Genomic DNA, 27,262 nt, shown 5'->3' on the forward strand with positions numbered 1-27,262 from the left:
GTACAAGGAATCGTGTCTGCACGCCTTTTGGCGTCCTCTGGTCTAACACCGTTTGAGACGAGGCTCAAAAGAAAGCTGTCTCTGGTGTGGACCAATCAGTTTCAAAGACAATGCATATATTATCAGAGGATGTTTTTTGTTCGCATTCTGAACCCAAGTATTGTGGTTAATGTAGACACGATTCCTTGTAAAAGTTTTCAGTTTGGTGTTTTAACATCTTAATACCTGGTTTTGTTGCCAGAAAAAAGGGGAAAACCTATTCTCATAATCTAGGTTTCCCTCGAGCAAACGCCCTTTCACCTGCAATTCCAGGGATGCATCTTATAGACGCCGGCATGTTTTCACCAAATCGAAACGAAATGGCGAGAGCAATCATAGCAGGCAGAAGAATACAATCACTCCAAGTTGCAAGCAGGGACCGATGTAAAGTCATGTTTAATAATAAATTGAGCATGTTACAAAAAACAAGAGTCGTTGTTTTCAGACTCGGCGCTTGTGAAAAACGGCATGATTTATTTTTGGGGAAATCGCACCGTAGAGCCCAACTATGGGTCACTGGGATTTTATATACTGCACTGTAAGTCTTGAAAAGAACATCAACTAACTTACACACGGAAGGATGTGAACAGCAATTGGGCGGCATGGGAAAACACAAATCTCGTCGAATAAAACCATACTATCTACACAGAGGTTAAACCCAGACTACTTTTATCGAAAGCATCAATATACATTTGATCCTGATGGCGGTACTCCGGGGTACCAAATAATACAGAATGGCCCAGGCAATTCATTTGTTTATTTCTGGGACACTATTTTTTCCAGGGGTGTACTTCACTCCAATCAATCCGAAATCAGTGCCACTCCGCGATGTCGAAACACAGCGAGGACGATTGCGCTGAAACCCTGAACGCTCGTACGCACCATAATGGTTCATCGTGTACAGCTCGTCGAGATGAGTCGATTGCCGCAACGCCGGCCATCAACAGACTAAAAATGACTGCATCACGGACATTATGCGAGAGCCGGGGTACGATGGCACCCCGGGGTACCGCCATAAGGTTCATTTAACAAAGCCAAGCATTCATGCAGCACTTTGTTTAAATCCCGAAATACATTATGTACATCCACCGACGCAATCTTACAAATTGACAACCACACCTCGGCTATGAACTTAAACGCGCTTAAAGAGACTTAACTGTCAATGAAGAGCCATGTTATTGTTTTAAACTAGTAAATAACAGCAAACAATATTTATCCCAATTGGTTTCAAAGGTGGTCGGTCACACGTTCAAGTGATGATGCAGAACTAAAGATTTACAAAGAGTTAATTAACTGCATCCACTAAAACAATTAGCAACACGATTTTTTTCATTTAAGTAAATTCGAATCACAAACACAGCTGTTAATAGCAACTCTCAATTCAATGACATCCAGTGTTGCGGCACGGCTCGTCTTCCTCTTGTTGTGTGTGTTGTGCAGACCTGTGAAAGCATAATGTCCAAAACTCACGGGAAGAAAATGTTCATCCGTGATGTCATTGCCAGCGAGAGTCAGAAATAAAACTCGGCTTTATAAAAACAAAAACATCGTTGCAAGAAATGCAATTATCGATGCATCCGGTGTGTCCATATGATCGCAACAGCGTTTTTTCAGAGCAGTCCAGAATTTATAAAATACAAGGCAGCGTGCCCTCCTCCTGCAGACGTCAAGATGGCTCTGTTGCGTGGCTCTCAATTCTCGTCTGCCTTCTCCTTCTCCTCTCTGCTCTTGCCCTTGTCCCGCACTTTGGTTCCATCGCTCTCTTTGTTTCCATCGCTTTCTTTGTTCCGACCCGCATCCCTGTCGCGGTCCCTGCTCCTGGAGCGCGAATATTCGCGATCCCTGTCACGCCTCCGCTCCCTGCTCCGTGATCTTCGGTCTCGGTCTCTGTCTCGGTCCCTCTCGCGCTCCCTACTTCGAGATCTGTCCCTGCCCCTGTGCCGGTCCCGTTCCCGACTCCTGGACCTGTCCCGATCACGATCCCGTTCCCGGACCTTCTCCCTTTCCCTACTCCGAGATTTGTCCCGTCGATCTCTGTCCCTGCTCCTGGAGCGGTCCCTCCGTCTGTCACGAACCTTGCTTCGGGATCTGTCTCTCGCTCGCTCCCTGTGGCGGGGTTTGTCTCGCTCTCTGTCCCGGTCCCTCTCGTGGTAGTCGCGCTCTCTGTCGTAGTACTCTCGCTCGTGGTGGTCTCGATCTCTTCCCCTTTCTCTCTCGTGTGGTTTCTCGCGAATTTTCTCCGGTTCGTTTTCTGGCTCCGTGTCCTTCTCAGGCTCTTCCTTGGAGACATTCCCCCCTCCCTTGCTAACGTCGGCCTCAGGTTCACGATCCTTGCCTACCACGAGCTCTTCTTCCTTCTCCTTGTCTCTGCCTCGATCGCGATCTCTCTCTCTGCCGTGCTCGCGATGGCGATCTCGCTCCCTGCTCCTGCTCCGGTGTCTTCCCTTTCCTTCGCGATGGTGCCTGCTACTTCGGCCGTGTCTACTTCTGTCCCTGTCTTTTCCTCTTTCCCAGTCTCTGTCTCGATCGTGATCTCGGACACGTTCAACTTCTTGATCTCTCTCCCGATATCTCTCTTTATTTCTATCCCAGTCTCTTTCACCCCTTGGTCTTTCCCAATCCTCAGGAGTTTCTTTTTCCCACGGCATGCCGCCCTCTACCTCTCTCGGAAACGTTTCTGATAGAAAGTGCTCCTGTTGATCTTCCGGCCTTCCCCATGATTCCTCAACATGTTTTTCAATCATTCTGTCATCACTGTGGGAATCAACTCCCTCTCTTTCCACATTTCGATTATCTGGATCATTGAATGGCTCTGGAAAATTAGGTCGTCGACTGTGAGGCCCTTGCAGGTTAGGCTGCAGCAACGGCCCTTGAGGGAACGGTTGCCCTGGCTTGTCATGCTGATGCACTGGTTGGAACCCTGAAGGTATCTGCCCTGGAGGATTCTGCAAAAGAGGTCGTGGAAATCCAGGAGCCTGGCGGTCACCTCCAGGAAATCTTGGTCGAAGGCCATCATTTGGTCGAATGAGAGGGGTTGGAAGCAATGCCCGCTGTGGGCGAAATCCAAGTGATTGCTGGGGTCCAGGTCCAGGCTGTGACGGGTACTCTCTGTGTTGTCTGCTTCCCCTGTCCTGTGGGATTTCTGGAGGACCCTCCTTTTTTTGAGCATGTGCTGCGGGCAGACCCTGACTACGAGGCGGCCCTCGAGAAAAATCAGATCCCCATGGTGGAGCATCTGAAGGTGGTGTATTTCGTGATTCTAGGGGACCGTGATGTGCAGAAACTGGAACACTGCCAAAGCCTGGGGGAGGTCCGGTTGAGGCACCCGATCGAGGTATATGCAGTGGCTGATTATCAGGCATGACTTTAGGTGGACCTTGCTCTTGCGGTGGACCACATGGAAATCTGGGCGGCGGGCCACTGATGTGTCCTGGAGGTGGCCCCCTAACAGGCAAAGGGTTACTTGCATGGCCTGGAGGTGGGCCACGTATGTGAGCTGGGGGGACACCAACGTGGCCTGAAACCGGGGGTCCTGGTGGCAACATATTGAAATGTTGTGGAGGTAGCGCCCCTGGTGGAGGAGGGGCACCTAGCCGAGGCATGCCATAGGGTGCCGAGTGCGGTGGGCCAGGTGGCCTGATAGCCATGTGGCTCGGAGGTGGACCCAAATGATGACCAACGGGAAGCCCATGCTGTTGTCCATGGACAGGCGGTAGATTGCCTAACTGTCCCAGTGGAGGGGCATGAGGTGGCTGTCCACTGACATGACCTGGTGGTGGGCCTAATTGATGACTGTTTGGAGGCCCTTGTTGAGTTGGAGGTCCTTGCCTATTGAACGGTGGCGGGCCCAACAGTTGTCCTGGCGGTGGGCCCAGAGGTGGTGGACCCACGTGTCCAGGTGGTGGACCAAGGTGTGGTGGCATATTTGGTGGATGTCCAATCATGTTTGGTGGTGGAACAATAGGATGGCTTGGGGGTGGTCCATGAGGGGGTAGACCCATGTGTCCTGGTGGAGGACCTAAAGGATGACCAGGTGGAGGCACGTTGTGCGGTATTCCACTTGGATGACCTGGTGGCGGTGGCCTCAGGAGGTGAAGTGGAGGCGGCACCGAACGTTGTTGTCCGTGGATTGTGAGTGGAGGCCCGACGAGGGAAACAGGTGGAGGGGCGTCTCTCGAAACATCGGGTATTGGTATCAGTAAACTCGATGGATGCATGTCAACTAAAGACATATTACGTGAAGAATTGTCTTCCTCATACAGACTTTCTGTCATGCTTGTTTCAGGATCACATGAAGGTAACCCGATGTCATCTTCAGAATTGGACTGCTGAGGCAGCACCGCTCTGTGGAATGTACTGATGGACTGAATGTTTTGTGGGGCATCGGAGATAAACGATGGTATGATTTGCGCATCCATTTTTTGCTCAGACTTTCCACTTTCGGGCGTTGCATTTTCCTGTTCATTAGAAGACGCACCATCAGCATCTTCAACGACACTTTCATCCTTATTTTCCGAACTAGTAAAAAGTTCCTCCATATCATACAAGTCATCTTTATCGTCTTCTTTAACCTCGTCTTTATCTTCTGAGACTTCCAATGACATCTCTTCAGTTTTATTTTCTGTAGTTTCTTCCACAGCAGGATTATCCTCCTGTACTTTGTCAGCTTTATTTATAATTGGCTCTGTGTCTTGCGGAACCTCGGCAATGCTCATTTCTTCGTCAGTTGCTTCAGGATCCTTTTGATGTTCTACGGTTGTATCTTCAACTGCAGGAGAACTTTCTTCAATCGCCTTCGGTTCCGAGACCGTTTCAGCCATCTCCGATGGTTCGGGGGTGGACACCTCTTCAACAGGCGTGTCCACTTTGTCCGTGACTTCAAGGGAAACTGCTGGAGGAAGAAGCAAGGCAATGGGCACTTCGACTTCTTTAGCCGGAACATTCAAATCCACTTGCAATTCTTGAGGTTTGGCCTCAACAACTGATTTGACGTCAAAGTTTGACGACTCGCTTGATTTTCCCACATCAGGCTTAACAGCTTCCTGGATTTGGAAAATTGGAAGTGGAATGGAACTCGCTAACTGGTTCCGGTTGGCTGCTTGTCGTGGGTCCCGGCTTGCCATGAGGTATGACTGGGGAGCAGCCGTCTCCTTGATTTTTGGTGCTATGTCTTGCTCTCCGGGCAGGCGTTTCTGCAGCTCTCCCGAGTTGAAAAGAGATTCAGGGTTTCCCAGTCCTGGAATCAGGCTTTCGAGTGTAACGTAAGGTGTCGTCTCCGAAACACGTTTTTTCTCATCAAATATGGTTTCATCTTCTGGATCGTATGCATCTTCTGGATCGTACGGTCGGTCATCATTTAATTTATTCACATCCGCAGCTCCACTGAAATGTTGAATAATTGAGTCAAAACCACCTGCCTTGGTGCTAAATGGAAGAATGGATGAGCCAAAAGCAGAAAATGGCAAATTTATTTTTTCCTTTTCTGGCTCTTTGGGAGTCTCTTTGGGAAGCTCTTTATTGCCAAACAGCGTTTTCAGGATGTGCTCCAGTGGCTTCATCATTGGCTGCTGGGAAGCCGACGTAGTTGGCCGCTCTGAAGCTTTGTCTGAAAACAGCTTTGTCAGGAGGTTTGATTGAGCGACGGGTGGTGGCGGCGGCGGCGGTGGAGGAAAGTCGGGCGGCGTCATGCCAACGTTCGTGTCCTCGTACTTGTGCCGATGTTTCTTGCTTTCCCTGCGCTGGGAGTACGATGACTCGCCGGCGTCGTACGAGTACTTTCCCTTCTTCTCCTCGGGGCTATTTCGAGAAGATTTTTCGTACTCGGCTCCGCCTTCGGAAGAATCTCCCTGATGCCGACGCTTGGACTTTTGCTTTATCACCAGGCCGAGCAGCATGTGTGATCGCGAGGGTTCCAAGCCTGCAAGTCAAACACGCAATGAGGTTACGAAGTCACGGGCTAACAAATGCATAAACTGTTTAGTCTTGAAATACGCCAACAATTGCCTTGAGAGGGAAAAGATGTGCACATTGGTCAATGCCCATTACTTATCAGGTGAATCACACACAGATCATAACCATAAGACAAATATTTGTAAATAAACTTATTTCCATATAAATACGACCAGACCTGGATCTTTGGAACTCCAACCTTTTAAGAAGATAGCTGCTATAGTGGTACTTTTCGACACTCTTATTGTGGAGGTATGTAATATTGTCAGTGTGTTTTTAACTGCAGTCAGTGTGATTAATTTGGTGCATATTACAAAAAAACAAGGACATGCACATCAAGTCACGTTTAATGAAAAGCTTTTATTCGAAAACTAGTTTTTGATTAAATAGCAACCAAAATACACCATATGATATATAGGTATTACATGTCTCTAGACTTACCAACAACATACATTCGCCTACACAGGGAAAGTGGCCCATCGATGTCCATTGTAAGGAATGCATCTCAATGCCAATGCACTGACATTATCTACTGACACAATCAGTGCAATGCCGTTCAGTAAGAGACATTTAAAACGTACTTCTGCACTCTAGTTCCAGCAGTGCAATATTTTACTGGCCAATTACTTGCAGCATCCAAGAAATTACTACAAAGTCCCATATTAGTTGATTGTATCTTTAAAAAAACAAGCTATACTGCAATCGCTGTTCACGACTGTATTATACTGGTTATCCTTGCTTGTAGCAGTACCTACTGCCATACCTTAGCACCAAGAGCATGGCGAGGAGACAGATGTGGCTACCATGTGGCTTTGCGAATTCATCCCACTGTAGTCGTCCATTCCAGGAATGTAATAAACCCTCAACCAGTGCAAGCACGCTACATAGCAATCTAAAGTGTGTATTGTTGAGCCACTCGGCAGTGTTCGTAAAGAACACATCCAATTTAAATTTACGCACAGCCAAACCCGCTTCATGCATTCCTCAAAACTATATCAGTGGGCATTTAACCGTTACAAGTTGACAAAATATATCTGCCAACGTAAACAGGTGTATAAAAAGCCCTGCAAGCTTCTCCCATGGGCTGCCAATGCAATTGCAAAGCCACCCACGCAGTTCCACTCGCCCAACTTGAGCCACCACAAACTTCTAAAATACTCTCAATTTATTGATCAAAAACTCACACAATCGTGCTGGACACGCCGAAACTCTGCGCATCTCTCGTCATTGAGATCGACGCACGCTTCCCCCACTTATCAAATTCAACGGCAGGGCCCACGCACGCGCGGGCAGTACCTGTGCATTAGCCCTGGCCGGCCACCAGGGGGCGCCACTCAGTGCATTGTGAGAATGTTCTTCGGTCGGAAGGTCTTGCACGAGAATTTCACTGGGGTGGGGCGGCGGCGAAGGCTCCTGCAGAATGCCTTGCAGGCGCATTGAGGCGCTGCAGCACCTTTGGTGTGGGACTGATGTCAACGCGAGTGGGTTTTTTTTTCCTATATTTTCCGTACCGAAGTAACCTCTGACCTGCCAAGGTCAGGGCTGTGCATTCGATTACGGATTGTTGTACTGCTGCCATTTCGTTTATAAATGCGTGAATTTCAGTCGCCAATGGAATGTTTATTCATTACCCAAGAACACAATGTAACGTCTTCGCTACTTGGTAGAACTACCTTAACACCTCTTTAGGTCACCGAACCCAATACACGACTGCAAGTGTGCAATTGGTACACCAGCGTAATTACGATTATATCAATGGCATACTAGATTGACTCAAACAATATTCTACACCACTAATTGGTAAAACTTCAAAAGTTAACTTGTACAAAGTAACCGTTTCAGATAACCTAAACCATGTGTAATTGCAGTAGTGTGCAATAATACACCGTTTCTACAATTTCCTGAAAAATGTCCACTCTCAAGTGAACAGCTGAGCTTAAATTGCTCTGAGGCTGTAAAAATGCACCCTGCCAACTGTTCGTAAGGTAATCCACACTTTGATTTTGCTTAAATGTATGTTTGTGCCACTGTATTTATTGGCCAATGCGTAAACGGGGCTTATTTTCTCACTCAAAACTTTCTGGAACGTTACGTGGCTGGCTTTGAGCAGGTATTATCAGCAAAAGGTACTCCCACTAGAGTTAAGGTAATCTTCCGGCAAAATGAAGCGACACAGATGTGGCGTGCCACAATTATTCCCGAAACAGCTTTGCGGACGGACTGTTCCAGCCGCAATTAGGGCACTGGGTAACACAATGGTCAAACGCACGACGACTCAAGCGGACACTGCACAAGGTCTCGGGGCTCCTGCGTGTCGTGTTGCTCCAGACCAAAACTGGCGATCACCTCTGCATCGCGTGGCCACAGCGCAGCCAACGCGCCCGTTCCCCGGTCGCCCGAGGAAAGAGGTCGGCAGGTTTTGGTGGCTGTGAATCCATCGGAGATGGGGGCCCGTCCCTTCAAACTCGAAGCGTTGGCAGGTGGGCCAAGAGACGTCTTTCCACATCGAAGTTCACACTGCTTGCTGTTGCCGCCCACGTGGCAACGCTAACCCTGCTGCTTTCGTCCACCAGTTCATGCGCCTACAGTATCACCAGTCGCTAAGTCAACCTTTCCCACAGTTGTAGTGAAATGCACATGTCCATATTAAACAATCAAAATAGCACGCAGTAGAAGTGTTCTTTAAGGCACTGTGAGAATCATTCAGTGCAAAGTAACTTCCACCGATGTACAAATCCTTTTCAAAGATGCACCACGACTATTTTTCCAACTGCAGCGTAAGATGTCGGGGCTTTTCTTCCATTGCGATAGTATTAAAACGAGTTCGTCTTGCTTTGCGGTAACACATGCACGCAACACTGTGTGATGCACTTGCAAATATTAACATTAAAACATGTACAGTGGATATCAAAACATCCTCGCAACCTTTCAGGAAAAACGTATGTGTGCAGGTGCATTTGAAATGTGAGGCGAGTGTCTAACGCACGTGTGAAAGTGTGTGTAGGACGGGTTAAGTGTGCGTTTTTGCTCCGCGGCTGCCGATACGGACGGGGCATTTCAGTAATCTGGCTGGAAAGTGAACCAAGGATCCAGTCTGGGGTCTCAAAACATTTATTTTTCACTGCAAAAAGAGAAACATTTCAACATTTACACACACAGAGCAACTGTACTCGAAATCTATACCGTAGGAAACGGCACACGATTTGTACCGAGATACTGAATCATACGTGGAAAGGTTTTACGATGAGAACATTTCAACATTAACAGAGACTCGTCACCAACTTGCACGCACTGAAATAAAACGGCAAGCAAAAGTTATCCACGACATAAAGTTACTGCCATACAACAATACCCACCTGGAAATGAAACCATTCAGGAACGGATGAAAGAGGCTGAGAAAACATCTTGTAAAAAAGCGTTTCCATATTTTAAAAAACTCATTGCAAAGGTTACCGACTTTCCCGTTTAGAGAAGGCAAGAATGTGAAGGAAGAATAAAGGGTGGCATTCTCTGAAAGAAAAGTTACTTTAAAGCGGAGGTGCACGTCGCAAGACCCTCTCAGGAAGGTAATGAAGCCCAAGGTCGAGCATGGAAAGTGCAATCTTAGGTTTGATCTGGGATAGAGATGCACCGGAGAAACGGTGAGCACGAGATGGTGACAAGAACGAGTGACAGGCTTACCGGGACCGTCGAAAGGCAGCAGCTGATGGGGGATGGGGTCCTGCGCCGCCAGCGGGATGAGGTACATGTCCTTGAGGGACTTGGAGGCGTTGCCCACCACCCCGTAGCGCTTGCGGCTGTTGAAGTAGGAGTACAGCGAGATGTAGGCGACCGCCTCCTCCTCCGTGGCTGGGTGGAAGCGGATGATGCACACCTCCTGTGGGGGGTGCGGTCGTGGGCACAGTAACAAAGCAAAGCGGGAAGAAACATTAAGGTGTGAGACCACGTTTTGAAATAAAGGTCTGGACGATTTCCCACAATGGCAGTGGTTCTAAGCACAAATTAACAAAAAACATGTAATTCGTCAGTAACATTGCCTTAAAGGGAAAAAAAGTCATAGGTGATATAAATAATGAGTGCAGGGCGATTATCCAAAATGTATACCATTTACATATTAACATTTTTCAGGCCGTGTTACTGACAAATGTAGAGTATTTTTTACTAGGTTAAGCTGACATTTAACAGGAAGTAAATAACACATCACTCCAAATGTGTTGTTCTTTTAAAATACCAGTAAAGACCACAAATACAGGGCAAACCAATTAGATGACCCATTAAAAATAGGAAAAAATCATAAGAAATCAGGGCCTATATACAACTCCCACCAATCTCAAAGTATGTGTTAATATCTTTAAATCTCTCCAGAGACACTTATCTAACACTAGCGGTAAGAACCCGGCGTTGCCCGGGCAAAAAAAGGCAAACTTATCTAACTAATCTAACAAAATATCCAATCACCTGTTGATGAGGACCATTTGAGATAAGTGGGGTAAATCTTTAACCGTCTTTGCAGTAGACTGGCATCACAAAATAAAATTTATTTTAGACGGATTCTAAAGTCGAGAATTTTCAATAATATTTACAAAGAACAGGTAAAAATTGGCCACAGCCAGCTGAACATGATAAACGCTTTGCATTTACCATGTTACAAGCTTTGATTAATGCAGATAAAGCCACACATCTGCTCACACATTGGCAAAGCAGATACTGCCAAATGCCAGAAGCACATTTGCCATGGCATGGATACTCAACACGAATGCAATTAAAACCGGCTCCTTCTCACATCAAGCACAACGGCAGACACTCAAGTTCACCTTAGATGCCGAAGATTTAAGCTTGCCCACGTAATCCCAAACCATTTTTGCTAAGATTCTCCCTCCAACATGGATGGTGTCGGGAAGTTCCTGGATTAGGAAGGCATGAAAAGTTAGTTTCAAAAGAAATGCTAAAAATTACAATGAAAAGTAATAAAACGATGCATATTCTGTGACTGTGCATGACGAAACTCATCCACCCGGTCTCATTTGATCAAAGGCAAATAATGACTTCACGGTGGAAACTCAACAAGATTGATAAACGTTGATAAAAATGTGTAGATATAAAATGTTTGCCTTTGGGGCCTGAGACCACAATTCAGAAATAAGGGAGTAACACAAGCGATCAGATTGTCATCAAGGCTGCAGAAACCTTAAATATTCCAGATGTGGACACACATTTCTCTGCCCGTAAAAAAAAAAAACATCTCGTCTTAAAAGATGAAAACTGTCCACCGTGTTTTTTTAAATGCATTTCCCGACATGTTTAAATTCACCCCGAGCCTTAAAACACTTCATATTTCAAAGAACAAAGCCTGTTACCAAAGGACGTTATCATCTTACCTCCGCCACATTGGCCATGGATCCAGAAACGGGGTAGGCCTTAGCCACCACCTTGGCCACACCATGCATATTGATGAAGCCTTTCCAGAGACTATCCAGCCGTGCATTATTCTGTGGTTCAATCTCCTGGCTACACAAGTGCAGGCGATACAAAAGTGTATAACATAAAAAAAATACAATGTTTACACTGCACGGCCGAACCGAAATCCAAACAAAATGTGGAAATGTATATACCGACGCACGATACCATACTGATCTTATCGAAGAGGCATGTTCAGTAGGCATGTGATAATGCATACTGTCCCTCACAATGTCATGATTTGATGGTCGCAATTCAAGAAAATGTAACACTTTACAACTAAGATTGAGAGTATTATGCACGAGCTGTCCGTCTTTAAGTTAGTCCCGTAAAAATGATCCAACATGACCATGTAAACCAAGGTTGTGCTGCCATTAGGGATTTGCACGAAAGAAAAACAACTGGTTTAGTTGAACAAAGAGCTGCGCGTGCCCTCTCCGGCACAGCGACTAACCCAGGCCCTGTGGTCCCGCCGCAGATTAAGGTCACACCGCTTCCTGTGCGACTGGAGTGAGGACTACATTGTCGTGAATTAAATGCTTCCGAGACCGGATGCACGTTGGAAAGCGTTGGAGAGAAAAATGCACATGGAGAGTTTTTCTTCCTTGTTTGCATCACCTTTTAAACAATCTTGTTCATTTTGTTTCAAGCGTTAGTAGTAGTCTATTTAGTAAGTTTGGTTCTGCCTGTCTTATTTGTTTGTCTCATGTGCACTACCTTCTTATGTTTTGTTTATTATATTGTCATATCTGTGCGAATACTTGAAATATTCGTCTGTACCGTCTCATTTGTACCATTTGTCTCATCAAACCTCATTCGTTTTGTCTGTACTGTCACACGTGGTATGGTCTCAATGTACTCGTGTCATCTGCAGTTTGTCTTGCCCATTATTATCTTCTAGATTTGAAGTTTTCGTGATTGCAAGGATCCAATGAATTAATTATTTTTCACCTAGTGACTATACCGAAAGAACCAAAGAGTATGCATTATCTTGTTTGTTCGATCTGTTTTGTTACAATGGTACCCTCATTAGTCTTATCTGTACCTCATTTTTGTCTCGTGTGTACCGTTTATATTGTAGCACCTAATCTGTTGTTTCATCTGTACCAACATATTTAAGTCTATTTCATCTGGACTATCGAGTTGTTAAATTTTTGCACACATTAATTTCTCATTCGAACCATTGGCCGAAAAAAACTCTTACATTACAATCTTCACGAAAATACATTCTTAACCCACATTTCAATGAATGTTTTGTGAGCATAAGAATCGATTTTTACCAATTAAATAATGAAACATTACATGCCTAATGTTCATCACAAACAATGCAACCGAGACCTGCCCAGGTTGGGAACGTTTTAAAAAGCTTTTAAGACTTTTGTCAGGATAATAGGTTTAAAACCTAGCTTCCAAAGCAGAATGCAGAGAAATAGTTTTCTATTGGAGATATGACTGTGATATGACAACTCATCCAACATACCCCTTATGGCAGTCGACCCTATGTGCTTATCATTACTATGGTGCAAGCAACAGCAATCAGCTCGACGTTTTGTATCAATCACCCACAAACATCACATTCTTTCTTGCTGGCCACTATTTAAACTAATTCGGCACAACAAACATGTTCATCTTTGTGCACCTGATGGGGTCGACTAAAGTACACTATAAAATCTGGAAACATGCTACATCTGCATATATACTTCGTAAAACTAAATTGTTCATCAGATCACACAAGTTTTATATTGCATGTTACTCTTAAACATGTAAAACATTGGCAATATTTGACCAGAGAGAATACTTAACTTTCCAACCTTAAAACGGTTATCAATACTACTACACCTCGTGTCATAACTGTATAATCAAAAACATTAACTTTCATTAAACCAAAACGCATGAAATACATTTTTAAATTTGCCGATTTGTTTCACATTAAACATGCATAGTATTTAACACTTTAAAAACGAGATAATTAATGAAACCCATTCAATTATAAATGTCATGAGTATATGTAAAAGTATAACCTTTACAATAGTTAATGATCAGCAAAGTGTGAATTCATGTGAAACCATCCCTTTAGCAACAGACTGACGACTATGTGTTGAAGCAAACCTCAACCGTTATAATTAAAATGACCAGTATCTTAACATTATGTGTAAAGTGCCGTGTGAATGTTTGAAACACTATAAATATACCACATCCCACACTAACTGAAACGGGTAATAAGTTGCATGTGACTGCAGCACCTGACGACAGGTACAGAGATGATCGGGGGAGGCTTGACAGGCTCTGGACTGGCTGATCTCTCCTCCTGTATCACTTCTGCAGCGGAGGCAGGAAGGGGCACTGCTGTGAATGCCAACAACGTTGGTGAAGCCGAGACGGACTCTGGTGTCCCTCCAGACACAGCTGCAGGCTCCTCTGGTGAATCCTGCATTGCCTGTGTGGAAACCTGGCTCGCTGGTGTCGCGACGGGGGAAGAAACGTCCGCAATCGGTGTAGGTTCGGCTAGAGGGTGGGTGGTTGGCCTGTCCATTGTCGAGTCGGTTCGCTTGGTGGGAGAAGCGCTACTGGCTGTTGGCAGGGAAAACTTGACTTTTTTGGCCGTCGCCTCCTCGCTCGGTGGCGGCATGCGGCCTGCTCAAGACAAATTCACACACACACACACACGCCAAGACAATTCAAGATAATGACCATCTGACCAACACCCATGCATTAGAAATTACGGCCCATAAACCGGTGACGAATTCTATAAGCAGCCCATACCAGAGTGCTTATTTATAACCATGTACCAACTTTGGTCCTAAGAATGGGTGATTTCTTTCCCAAAATAAAACTAAAACGCTTTGATAAAACTGAATTGTAATATTGTGGTAGTTGTTTTAGGCTGTCCCGGATTTAACTATTTCATTAGTTGCAATACCGCACTTTGGCCATAAGGTGGTGCACTACGCAGATTAACATGGCAAAAATATTGTCACTTCTACCGAGGTCAAGTCATAGGGTAGTTTAGTTAATCAATACCATACATCCCTGGTGCCTTACAATAAAAATGCGCAATACCCCAGCCTCTCGATTAATATTACTAGAACGAGTGATGGGACTTACATGGAAAACCAGAAGCATTATATTCGCAGTACGGAGGCAGATAACTTGGCAATGACAATCCATGAAAAATGTTTCATGATCAAGCTTGACTGCACGTAGTTATCACATCACGAATAACAAAAAAAACAAATGATTGTTTCCTCCCCCAGAACTACTTTACCAAAGCAAAATTAACTAGTGTAAAAGAATATTACCAATACATGATTTCAATTGAAAATAACGTTGCTTTTCATATGTAGATGATGCCGGTAGGATGTCTAGGGGAAGCCGATGCATGACTACTGTATATCCAGTGTTTGGCGATTTGGTAAAGTGAGCATGAGTTACCTGAATTGTGGACGTCATGGGCATTAAGACCCACACACCTCCATTTACAGGTAGGATAATTTCACATTGTTGGGATGAACAAAAATCCCATAATTTTTCAACTCTCTCATTTTCATGGTGTTGTATTCAGGCTTTGCTATACTTCAATTAAGTAATCATTATTTAGTCATTCAACTACTGTTCACTCAACAATCTATATTATAACAATCTGCCAGCAATACGTGCAATAACATAAAAAGACAGATTATGCAAAGATGGCATTGTTTAATCACCATGCCATCACTTACAACATACAAATTAAATGGGTAGTAGCCATTTATCTAAATCATTGGTTATAATTTTTTTCTCCCGCACCTCCGATTAGCGCGGTTGGCAACGTACAGTGCGAAGAGGTTCAACATACATATTTGTTCAGGGAATAAAATACAAAAAGTAACAATAATCGATAGTTATGATGCCACATCAAGTTTATGAAGACTGAAAAAGGCATCGGTCTCTAAATGTACACGTGAGCTTACCTGGACATATGGAACACCTAAATAGATTCTGTAATGTGTGGCTGGAAGGATGTGTGACCGTGTATTATTATGTATGTGGATATATAGGATACAGTACAATCTCTTCATCCGAGGAATTTCTTTAGTGGCCTTGAATTATTCGCGGTTTTACATTTGTATAACATACTCTTTGGTTTTTTCGGTAAAGTCACGTAGGTAGAAAAATAATAATACATCACGACGTTTCGATCGCCACACAAGCAATCGTCTTCAGGTGGGAGGTTCAACATACATCCTCCCACCTGAAGACGATTGCTTGTGGCGATCAAAACGTCGTGATCTATTATTTTTCTACCTACGTGACTTTACCGAAAGAACCAGAGCATGGATTCCTGCAGTCACGAAAGCTTCAAATCAAGATTTCTATACCAGTTCAAGTTTCACGCCTTTTTACATCCACTAGTCACCATTTTACGTGGCGGAAGGGTACTTGCAGTGGTGCATCACGCCCCCGTGTGCTTACACGAAGCCATTGTGTAACTCGGACTCCATGCGCTCACACGCACTGCGGGTGCGCAGAGACGTTGCCGCATGCATTTGGCCGTCCCACTCGTCAAGGACGTGCCCCCCCTACGGATGCCTCGATGGCGTGATCATTAACATGAAAGTGACCATGACGTGTTGTGTCGAGATAAATAAAAAATCCTAAATTACTACGTATAATTTCTTAGAGTATATGGGTGTTATTTGTGTGTACAGTACAGGATAAATGTTATTAAACATTTGAATCTTCTCCCATATTTAGTCGGAGGGAACCTCACCCCCTTTACCCATATATCTACATTCGCAAATTCTTTCACGCAGATTTTCGCAAATCTCAAGGGCTTACCGTATAGATGTGTAACTATATGGTTTTGTGATAATTGGTTCTTTACCCTTCTATCTGGCAACAAAACTGACACCTTTTTACAAGGAGTCATTTGTTGCCAGATAGAACGGTAAAGAACCAATTATCATATTTTTACTGGCAAATGAGGTTCCTATAGTGTATATGGTTTTGTGTATGGAAAGGGATGCATATATATGGATAGGTAGCCAATGTACATGGTGTGAATCTGTATGCACGAGTGTGTTTGTGAGTGTACAAGTATCTGTATCTGGTTATGTATACAGATGTATGTTTTTGTAGGACTTGTAATGTCACAAGAAAATATTTTCGCTATAAAACATAGTATATAGGGTCCCCCCACAAACACTGTATAATGAGGTGAGATTTCACTGTATAGCAATATTTTACAAAACGAAATATTATAAGACATCGTAAAACGTATCATATCGTCATATTATAGCAACCTTAGTCTTAGATACTTGAGCTTGACACTGATGACTTAAAATTACCTTTTCCTAAAGTTGACAACAGTGGATATGGTTAAGTCCCATGCGCCTTAATCACAGGTTATCTACTACACCAGGGATCGGCATCCTACGGCCCTGGAGTCGCACGTGGCTCTTTAATGACTTCTTCGTGACGTTATCAAGGACCGCCTCTCATATTCACATGCATTGCGGCTCTTGAAATAGAGGTTTTTTTTACCAAATTCGAAAAAAATGTCTCTTCTTGTTATTCCGGTTGCCAACCCCTGGACTACACAGATCCATTTTGTAAATTATCAAATTTAGCAAAGGTGCGGTGAGAGGAAGCCTGTACAGTTCAATGGGCTGGACTTAAAAAAATAGCAAAGCTTCTGGGTTCAAAACAGGTTGTGTATGCAGAGTATGGTAGGAATTTCATGGAGGTAAAAGGTGAAAAATAACATGCCATGATGATATAAGTTGGCAGTTTATCAAGGTAGCCAATGAGTTGTACTCGGCAGAGGTCCGTGACCTTGGGAAAAGCCAGATGGTGGGACCGTGCAATTTACAAACATTGGAAGTCAGGTGTTGACTTTGAAACTCTAGGATTTCGCAGGAGGAAGTGATGGTGAAGTGCAGTGACACCAACTTCGTGATGACTTCTTGATCTCTCCTTCTTTATCGTGGAAACTCGGCAGTTGCTTGAAAATTTGCAATTCTATATTTTTTAAGCTAAATCATTACATTTGGACCATATCCCACAATTACATTACTCAATGGCACACCCGATGAGTGCCAGCGTAAACCTTATCCATCATTCAGTAAAAATGCGTTATTTCATAAATGAAACCTGGGTGCAGTGTTTTACTCTTCGGAGTCATGTATATATGTAAAATAACTCGGGCAAACCAGAAATGCATGAGTCAAGTTGTTCAAGCACTCCATATTTGTGCACTGTCATTGAAACAACAAAAAACTATCTCAAGCGCAATAACCAAATTAACTATTCCAATAATCCTCTTTACAAAGCAAAGTACAGGAAAGCTTAAGTCCTTGCAGACATTTCCCAGATTTAATACGGTTCATATTTATAAAACGGCTAGGACCAAATCACTTTTAATTGAGCCCTATTGATATATCCCCAAGTCATTAAGTAGAGAGCCTGTACAGTGCTGGATAGGTGACCACCATGCACAAAAAACAATCTAGGATTTGTGGGCAGCAGAGGACAGTGCAGGAAATTCCATTGATGTCGTGTACTCTCCGCACTTCACCAACCCCGCAAAACACTGAACAGCGTGAAGGTCAAACATCTCTCACGGGCTGCAAGGTGTGGTGGGGGCACACCACCTGGCAATGCACTGATAAACAGCTTAACATATTCGAGTCCTATATTGCATGAGTGTAGAGGGTTTCCATTTTGCTGAGATCCATCACGGTTACCTGTGCAGATTTTACAATTGAGGTCAAAAAGATGAGCCTTGTGCTGGTCAGTGGTGTCGGTGAGCATGCTAGACATGATGTCGGCCTTTGCAGTCTCAGCCTTGCAGCCCTCAGGAACGCTCTCCTCTGCCTCCTGCAGACCACACACCCGGTCATCAGCTGGTGTAAAAAAAGCGTGCAGCGCATGGTCCGACATGACACAGCATAGCAGTTACCGCAAAACTCAAATGGGAAAACTGGACAACGGTCGACCTCAGAGTCAGGATGTGGAGGACTCTCCTCCATGTCCACTTCCACCTTGTGCCGATGCCTCCGCTCCGATTCCCACGACTCTCGTTTCATCATCTGGACAGGACCAACACGTACATTCATGTTTAAATGCGCTCTATGAAGATATGCTACGTCACCAAAAATAACAAGGCACCCATGTATTTATAAAGCTCAAGAAAAACGTCCGAGGAGAGACATCTTACCTTACTGCTGTCCCTCTCCCTCCACAACGCAAGCTCGCGGGATGCCAGCTCCTCAGGGCTCAAGCGAACCAGGCGAGGCGCCGTCATGTCCCCCACCAATACGCGCCGGAAGAGGCCCTTCATACACAGCGCAGTAGTAATCGTCAGCCACTTAATACACACACACCAACAAGCAATGGGGCAGCAGCTCTGTGTGAAATGTGTGACGTTAGACTCCCAACCTGGTTCTTGGGGTCTTTCAGGTTGAGGATAAGGCCACGGACTTTGCCCTTGTAGCGGCTGTCCGTAGCCTGGAAAAGCAAGAAGAGCTCCTTCTCGATGCGCCCTGCCACCTTCACCAACTCCTCCTCCGCCACGGTGAGGTCGTCTGAGTCGCTGCACCTGTTGTGCACCAGGGCAGGTTGACATCAATGGTCCAACACAGCAGAACGTCCAGCAAAGGTGCAGCCCTGCAATAATGTCTTGCTCATGTCACTCTAAGAGCAAAGGCCTCTGTTAATAGAAGCTCTAGTGAGCACCTCGGTGTATTTGGCACTCTTCCACATCTTGGAAGAACTGGGAGTACCCACATTTTATGCCACAACATGAAATCTGCCAAGTGACTATGGTGTACCCATTTACACTCAAAGGTGCACCGAGGTGGGATTCAAGAAACGTGAAATTTGTTTCAACAGCCACATTAGGAGCTTACACCGGTGACATCTGCATTACAAGTCAGGTACATTAACCTTTATATTATGGCAGAGCCTATGGTAAAACATTCACAACCCAAAATCCAATCTAAAATTAAACTGTTTGCTAAAATGCAAGAAAGATATAAGAATAGTGCTGTGAAAAAATACACTGACAAAGGTCGTTGACAACCAAGATATAACAAGTGAAACATTTTAGTCTATAGTCCTGCAGGGCCACATCAACGTATGTTCACACAATTTGTTTAAACAGGCAAGATTGGGATAAACATTGATTCATGAGACCCAAATGCTAAATTAGCAAGTGTTATTTAATGCTGGTAAAACCATATCTATTAAGTCTAAACCGTATTTTACCAAGACAATATATAACGTTATACAAGATTATGAACCTTAACATAGATTGCTATAATTGCAAGTGAATTATTATGTACAGTGGGGCCTCCTGGGATAAAATATATGCACGTAATATAAATATATATATCAAGTTCAAACGATTGAGAAGCACCAGCCTATATAATTTTCAAATTAAACCAGTTGGGCAAATGTGGGCTTTTATTTCAACTTAACAAAATAAAGCACCGATGGCTCGACTAAACATCAGCTGTGTTTCATGTTACACGAACATGTCTATTTACCGTTTGGCAAGAATATCCTTTAGTGTCCTTCGAACATTCTGACGGATCTGTTCCACAGATGGGTGGTTCTTTTGGTGGCTCGCCGCTGGGTGGCTGCCAGAGGGTGCTACAGTCTCCTTATGCAGTATTTTCTCTTTGGAAACTGCGCCAAAAAAACATTTCACGAAACACATTTTGTATTAAGGCACATCTCATTTTAAATTGCAAAGAAACACGGTAGCGAACCAGATTAACGGAAATGTAGCTCAATGTACGAAAACATTTCATTTGTATCTCAAATATAAAATGCGACTGTCCCCATCCCATTGTCTGCCTGTCGTCAATGACCAATCAAGCATGCCCACGTCTTCCTGTAAGTCCGTCATCACTTAAAGTCATGTGACCATCACCCCAAACCCTCCACCCCCCAATGGCCAGATTCGAATTCCCGATGAATGCTAGACTATTAGTTTTTTTCGGTAAAGTCATGTAGTTAAAAATAAAATAAATGAAAAAACAACTGAATTAAATCACGTTTCGGAGGCAACACAAGCTTCCGTCTTCAGGTAGAACCGTCACGGCAAAATTACTGTATCAAGTAATACAGTTGTTTTTTTCATTTATTTTTAACTACGTGACTTTACCAAAAAACCAAAGAGTATGAATCCTTGCAGTCACAAAAACTTCAAATCGAGAATTAATGCTAGACTAATTAGCATGCTCAGCTCAGGAAAGCAGGGTGGAAATATGAAAGACACTTATGTCAACATGAAAATTTTAAACGTTTAGATATCAGTCCATAATTTGTGACCGTGTGGTGCAAGGCAAAAAGTGTCAGGTGATTGATGTCTTGAGTTTCTGGTGAGCAGTAGCAGGCGAGTGGTGCAAGGCACGTAAAATTGTTTGGTTTTAGGTGTCAGTTAAGTGGTGATTGGCAAGTGGTAAATTGACGAGGGTGTGATGTAAGAGTTGTACTCAGTAGTTTTTGTGGTCAGGTGAGTGGTGAGTGGTCTCCTTGGTGGAGACTTAGCAGGTGAACGTCAGCCGTGAGTAAGATGAGTGTCGGGCAAGTGTCACGTCACCCCTTCAGGCCTATTACTAAACACAGATCAGAGTAGTGATGTGAGAAATAATATATTAAAATGAATCAGGGTATTGATTACTGCAAAAAAATAGTGTATATTTATCCATTATTTATTATGTACCTTGATGAGATGAAGAAGTTGAAGCTACTGCAGTCTTTTCTATTTTAGGAGCTGTGGAAGCAGCTGTTGGTTTCTCCACTTTGACTCCAGGTGTTCCAGCAGACTTATCTGGCCTGAATATTGTTTTTCCAACTTCGTGCTTTAACACCGTTTTACTCGCCTCTTGTTTGACAACCGTTTTACCCATCTCATGCTTGACAACTGGCCTAAAACCAGGTTTAGACGTTTCTAACTTGGTACCTGGTCTAGATATGTCTTGCTTGATCAATGGCTTAGTAGCTTCTTGTTTGACAACAGACTTACCAATGTCATGCTTCATGAGTTGCTTAGCATTGTCCGACTTCACATTAAACTTGCCTTCTACCTTAATAATCGGCTTAAATGTTGCTTGCTTCATACCCGGCTTTACAGTATGTTTAAGAGCATCTACTTTTGCTGCAGCTTTGGCCACCTCTGCAGCCGAATGTTCCTGGGATCGTTCTTCTGATGCAGTCCTTGTGACTGAAGCCTGAGGATTTCCTTTTCCCTTATCTGTGGGAAGAGACTCTTTGGCTTGTTTGGAGTCCTTACTTGCTGCTGCTGCCGCCACTGATTTTTTTGCAATCTTTCCAGCTTTACTCTTCTGAAAAACAACATTCACCACATCACAACATGGTAAATAAACTAAATAACTTATAATATCCGTGAATTCAAATGTATGGATTAATACACCATTACGTTAACCCAAGAGTTGATTAAATGTATATTTTAACGAATGAAAAAAATGTGCATATCTGTGCCAAGATTTACCTGTGTGGAACTCTTGTCATCTTTTGTGGACCTAAGTTTGGACTTGAGCATTTTTTCGTGCTTCGCCGGGCTCTGATCCCGGGACTTGTCGAGCAAACCTTTCTTTTTCTTCTTATTTTTCTTATCCTTAACTTTCCCTCCTTTACCCTTGACGGCATTTTTGCCTTTTTTGTCCTTTTGTTTGGCACCATCCTCGCGCATGCTCTGCAGTGCCGCGGCAGCGTGCTTTAGGATGCATTCGTTGCTACAGTACACCGAGCCAGCTAGGGCATTGTTGGAACACTCGACAACAACACACTTCTGTGAGACTGATGTGGGTTCCGGCTCATTCGGTGCAGGCTGCGTCTCTTTTTCCGTGGGTTCCGAGACTTTTGCCGACCGTTCCGATTCCGTTGTTGCGGGTTCTGATTGTTTTTCTGCCGGTTCAGGATCCTTTGCAACAGGTTCTGGGTCTTTTGCAACAGGTTCTGGGTGCTTTGCAGCAGGTTCAGGGTCATTTGCAGCAGATTCTGGGCCCTTTGCAACAGGTTCTGGCGCCTTTGCAACAGGTTCAGGGAGCTTTGCAGCAGGTTCAGGATCATTTGCAGCAGGTTCAGGGAGCTTTGCAGCAGGTTCAGGGAGCTTTGCAGCAGGTTCAGGGAGCTTTGCAACAGGTTCAGGGAGCTTTGCAACAGGTTCAGGGAGCTTTGCAACAGGTTCTGGGTCTTTTGCAGCAGGTTCTGGCTCCTTTGCAGGCTTTAAGAGAGTGAAATAGACCACATTTCAATCAGATTGTCATAGTAAGCTGAACAAGCACCCCAAACAATTATCCCACCATTCGAGGTTCAACAAATTGTAATGAAAAATAACTGAATGCTAAGCATACAAATAGGAAAATCAGCAGTGTTAACATATAATCTGTACACAATATGTTCAAATAAATAAAAGGCAGAGACGGTGAATTACACATTCCTTACCTCTTCTTGTTGTATCTTAATCCTTGGTCTTTTGGGATCCAAAGGTTCAGTTGCTTGCTCTAGTTTTCCCATATACTTTTTCGAGTCCCCAGACTCCCCTTTTGATGCCGGTTTTGCACTTAGACCAGGACCTAGCATTAAACAAACGGGTAGGCACAGAAATAAATATTAAACAAGTAAAAACCCAGATATATGAAAGCTTGCTCTCTCAGGTGCTTTCAAAGTGGCATTTGTAACAAGATAACATTTTGGTGAAATGCTTTACTCTTCTGTAAAACTAAAGAAGTATAAAATGCAAAATAAAAACAACACGCATGTATACCTTTCGTATGTGGGTCTTCATCATCACTCTCCATAGGACAGCAGCGCGGACATAAATAAACCTTGTTGTCCTTTTCTAATTCAAGTGCCAGCTCCACCGTGATGCCCACACAGCTGCCGTGAATCCACTCCTCACACTGCTTGCACAACACTTGAACTCTGCACAATGGAAACGGAGGCATTTACATTTTCACGAAAGAACGCACGCCAAATTATAAGTGCAGTGCTGCAATGAAAATCCGGCTGTAAATTATATGGTCACAAGTTAAATGCAACTAATGCTCTGGCAATATGCTTACCTGTCAAAATTATTTTTCCCACAGATGCACCCAGTTCTCTTTTGAAAGGCGTAGTCATGATCTAGCAGGTTCCCTGTACAGCCAAGGGACTGATTTTTGTCATCAGTGTTTGCCTCTTCAGCAGCAACCATTGCTACATCTTGCAAACCTTCATTTGCAGATTTGTTTTGATGTTGCACATCATTAACTTTGTTATCAGCGACTGGTGTTGAATTTTCTGATGTGACTTTGCTTGTTTCAACCACAGCTCCCAAACGGGCTTCCATTTGTTGCTGCTCCAATTTTTTCTTCCTTAACCTCTCTTGCAGTTCTTTGAGAGGAAGATCATCTTCACTACTTCCACACATGGGCTTCAAAGCAGAATCTTCCTCTTTCCTCAGAATAGCAGTCGGCAGAGGTGTTAACTCTATTTTGGCAATTTTATCTCGACACGCTCTGTTAATGGACATTTCAGAAAAGTAACTTGCTGCTTCTTTATTTTCAGATATCACAGTATCCTTATCACACTTGCTAGAGCCTTTACTATCACTACTCAAGTCAATTTTGTCTTTACTTTCCTTCACGGGCGAGCCAGCTGTTGACCTGCTCGACGTTGGCGAGCTGCTACCAGAGTTTGCAGGGGAACCAGACGATTTTTTACTCCGACTTTTTGGGGCGAGGAAGGCCTGTACATGCGGCGAACGCTTCGTAGACCGCCCACTGCGCCTGGGCATGATTTGTAAGGTAAAAGAGCTGCGTCCCCGTGTCATGGGCTTCTCCTCTTGTGAATCGCTCAGACTTTCGCCATCTCGCTGTGCCAGGGTGCTTCGTCTGAACCCCCAAGTCTTTCGCAATTCTTTTGCTTTCTTTTCATCCTCAGTGTTGTCTCCCTCTTCCTCCACACCCTCGTCGTTTTCTGTCACGACAAAATTACCACTTCAGCTATGCAATGCACGACACGTGTAACCTGAAAACAATTTATAAAAAAATAATTTGCGCTTCTTCATAATAGTGTCATGCTTATGATACAGAAGCTTAAAATTACCTTCGGGCTGGGAGGCAGTCTCTTGAAGTTCACTTTCTGATCCTCCGGAAGCATCTCCTCTCATAGACTCCAGCTCTGCAGGATCTTTTGAACCACCGACACAACTATCACTTTCAAGCTTATTTTCTGTACCGTCAGACGCTTGTGAGTTCACGTCCTCGGTAGCGCTCTTCTCTGCATTCGCAGAAACCTGGTCAGTGCTCGTCACTGACATCAATTTAGCATCAGATTTGTCAGTGTCTGCCATAATACTTGCATCTCAATGCTAAACAAAAACACAGAGGAGAAACACAACTCTTGATTTTGTCTACGGAAAAACCACCACGTGCTTAAAATACGCATCATTAACAGCTAGGATTCGTATCACAGTTATGTATTATTTGCCCAAATTTAAATCTTTATACACAGTAACACAATAAATGCCACCAACCTGAACATGCGCAATTCATGCATAGCAATTTATATTTGCGGAAATTGCTAGAATCACTATAAAATTGCTAACGGGAGGTCACGGTGTGGCTCAGATCAGAAACCAGAAAAGTGAACTCTCGTGATCGAATCTGGACAGTCAACATTGATGAAGCCGGGTTAAGATATGGAACGAGTTGATTGATCGTCTGTCTGGTCTCCAATGACTGCACAAATAAAATCTAGAGTAAAGATTAGCCTTTCCAGGTGTTTGTCAAAATTAACTCGCGTGAAAAACAACACTCAGCTGTGTGGAAACGTGCACCACATTATAATAAATAAAGAAATGGCCACTGTACAAGGGGTTTTGAGATGTTTTAAAATATCTTCCAAAGCCACTCGCGACACGGATTCGTACTGCTGAGATTATCGAGTGAATTATATCTCAATAATTAAAGGCGAAAGCACAGCGCGATAAACAAGGATTACCAAAAACAACGACGCTTTCCATTACACATTTCATAGGAACTCCATTACAACGCATACTTTTCGAGACTCATGAGCCACACACATTTGACGAGGTACAGTTCATTGACCCTGCCACGAAGTTGTCTATTAAGAACCCCAAATAAACATTACAATTCTCAACACATCCGCTCCGTGTGGCGATAAAAAAGTATACAATTGTTTAATATTTCGCTTTAGTCTATCCACTGCCTGATGAAGGCCTCCCCACACCGTCGCAATCCCTCACGGTCCATTGCAACTTGCATCCATTTCATTCCACCGCATGTCCATTCAGTATCTCATCGCTCTATCTACGCGATGGTCATCCTCTTGGACGAGTTTTCTCCGTTGGCTACCATTCACAAATGTGTTTAAGTATGCACTAAATAATTATCGGATTCAACATTAAATGTGGTGACTTTTGTTCAAGTAAATTAGTTGTAACGATGCGTGTCATTGTTATATGATTGTGCCGCAGCGTGCAGTACAGTACAACATACTGTATGTACTCACTGAAAGCGTGTAATGTAAACAAACAGCATCGTAGTTAAACTTAGAAGCCAGCTAGGCATTTCTTTTAAATAAATCAACACGCACCACCAACACAACTCGAGACGACGAGGTATAAACTAAGACTTCACAGCCCAATAGACTTGACCTATCCACACGCTCCCCCATGCGGAGTTATCAAAGCCTTGCACGAACACTGGGAAAAGCGCCATCTTACTCCGCGTGGGAGCCCCCATAACAAGCGGGCTTGTTATCCTCGTGGACCTACAAAGTTATTTACCCAAACACCACAATAAGCAAGGAAATGTACGAATACAACCCATCGAAAGCAACGGACTTCGCTATAAACAACACTAGGTCGGGGCCCCAATAACCATCGCCATTTCCACTACCGCACCACTTCACACGCTCCTCTCTCTCTGCCACGAACGAGGCTGAATTACGGCACAAAATCCCGACTCGAGCACTCAGCTGAAAGAAACACACGAACAGAAAGGCGACAAAAGTGCAGCCACTGCACCGACCACAAAAGCTTCGTGCTCACCCACGCATCGTCCCAGGACGCTCACGACTGCGGGGGCTGCCCGCTGAGATGGAATAAACCTCGTTAACGAGACCTCTCTGTCTCTCAGGTGAGAATGGTGGCAAAGACGCCTCGTGAAGGTGAACATTGAATTCGGAAACCCGACAAGACAGTCGGGGCGCTCCAACGGGAGACGCCCAGTAAGGGGAAATGAAGCCCCGATATAAAGAGTCGAGTGAGGGGGGGAGAACCCCAAGGGGGAAAGACCCTGCAGAGCAGGATACCCCCCGAGGAAGTGAGGCACGGTTCGGATGAGCGGCGTGAGAGCCCCGGGCCACGGGGAGGACGACGCAAGGCCCAGGCCTCGCCTGAGCACACAACACGAGCAGCGCCAGCCGCGACGAGGGGGTCAACCCGCGCATAGAGGTTACGACACCGTACATCGCGAACGTAAACTATGCTCGTGAAACACGACGACGACGGGCGAAGTTTACCGAGGCGAAGTCGTCTTCTCATGCGTTTCTTAGAAGGAGAGCGCCAGGCCCAGGAGGACGGGAATCAGCACGAACCGAGAGCCGCCATTTCGAGACAGTCACGTGACGCGGCAGAGGGACGGGATGCAGGGGGAGGGAGGGGGCGGGGCATGAGGCGCCCGTGAGGGGAGGGGCCACCGGTGAGGGAAGGGCTCCGCTCATGATTGGAGGAGGTTGCCTATGAGGGGAGGGGCCATTGTTGAGGGGAGGGCTCCGCCCATGATTGGAGGAGGTC

The 27,262-nt window shown here is 44.5% G+C and overlaps 1 protein-coding gene across 4 annotated transcripts; it reads right to left on the reverse strand.

The window, feature by feature from the left end:
• Nucleotides 1-450: 450 nt before the first annotated feature.
• On the reverse strand, nt 451-27,095 carry LOC144946213 (uncharacterized). Of its 4 annotated transcripts, none has more exons than XM_078875085.1 (17): nt 26,989-27,095; nt 24,547-24,630; nt 23,523-24,417; nt 23,225-23,382; nt 22,903-23,033; nt 21,947-22,681; nt 21,158-21,779; nt 19,974-20,115; nt 18,865-19,024; nt 18,644-18,760; nt 18,423-18,515; nt 18,171-18,303; nt 13,689-14,079; nt 11,367-11,496; nt 10,803-10,892; nt 9,670-9,865; nt 451-5,956 (listed from the first exon to the last, which is right to left on the reverse strand). In XM_078875085.1, exons 1-17 carry the CDS (start codon nt 27,008-27,010, stop codon nt 1,731-1,733), a joined length of 8,325 nt encoding a protein of 2,774 aa, XP_078731211.1. In that variant the 5' UTR covers nt 27,011-27,095; the 3' UTR covers nt 451-1,730. The 4 variants fall into 4 exon arrangements, with proteins under 4 accessions (XP_078731211.1, XP_078731202.1, XP_078731193.1 ...); XM_078875076.1 differs by having other exon boundaries at nt 24,547-24,753; XM_078875067.1 differs by having other exon boundaries at nt 24,547-24,811; nt 26,989-27,091.
• Nucleotides 27,096-27,262: the final 167 nt, after the last annotated feature.

This window comes from Lampetra fluviatilis, chromosome 2 (genome assembly GCF_964198595.1).
Source record: "Lampetra fluviatilis chromosome 2, kcLamFluv1.1, whole genome shotgun sequence".
NCBI classification, from domain to species: Eukaryota; Metazoa; Chordata; class Hyperoartia; order Petromyzontiformes; family Petromyzontidae; genus Lampetra; species Lampetra fluviatilis.

Coding starts and splice junctions, on each gene's coding strand:
- LOC144946213 (XM_078875067.1), bottom strand. CDS start 24,793: ATGGCAGACACTGACAAATCTGATGCTAAATTGATGTCAGTGACGAGC. Junction 21,780..21,946: donor ATGACAAGAGTTCCACACAG/GTAAATCTTGGC, acceptor GTTGTTTTTCAG/AAGAGTAAAGCTGGAAAGAT. Junction 9,866..10,802: donor TTAAATCTTCGGCATCTAAG/GTGAACTTGAGT, acceptor CACCCCCCACAG/GAGGTGTGCATCATCCGCTT.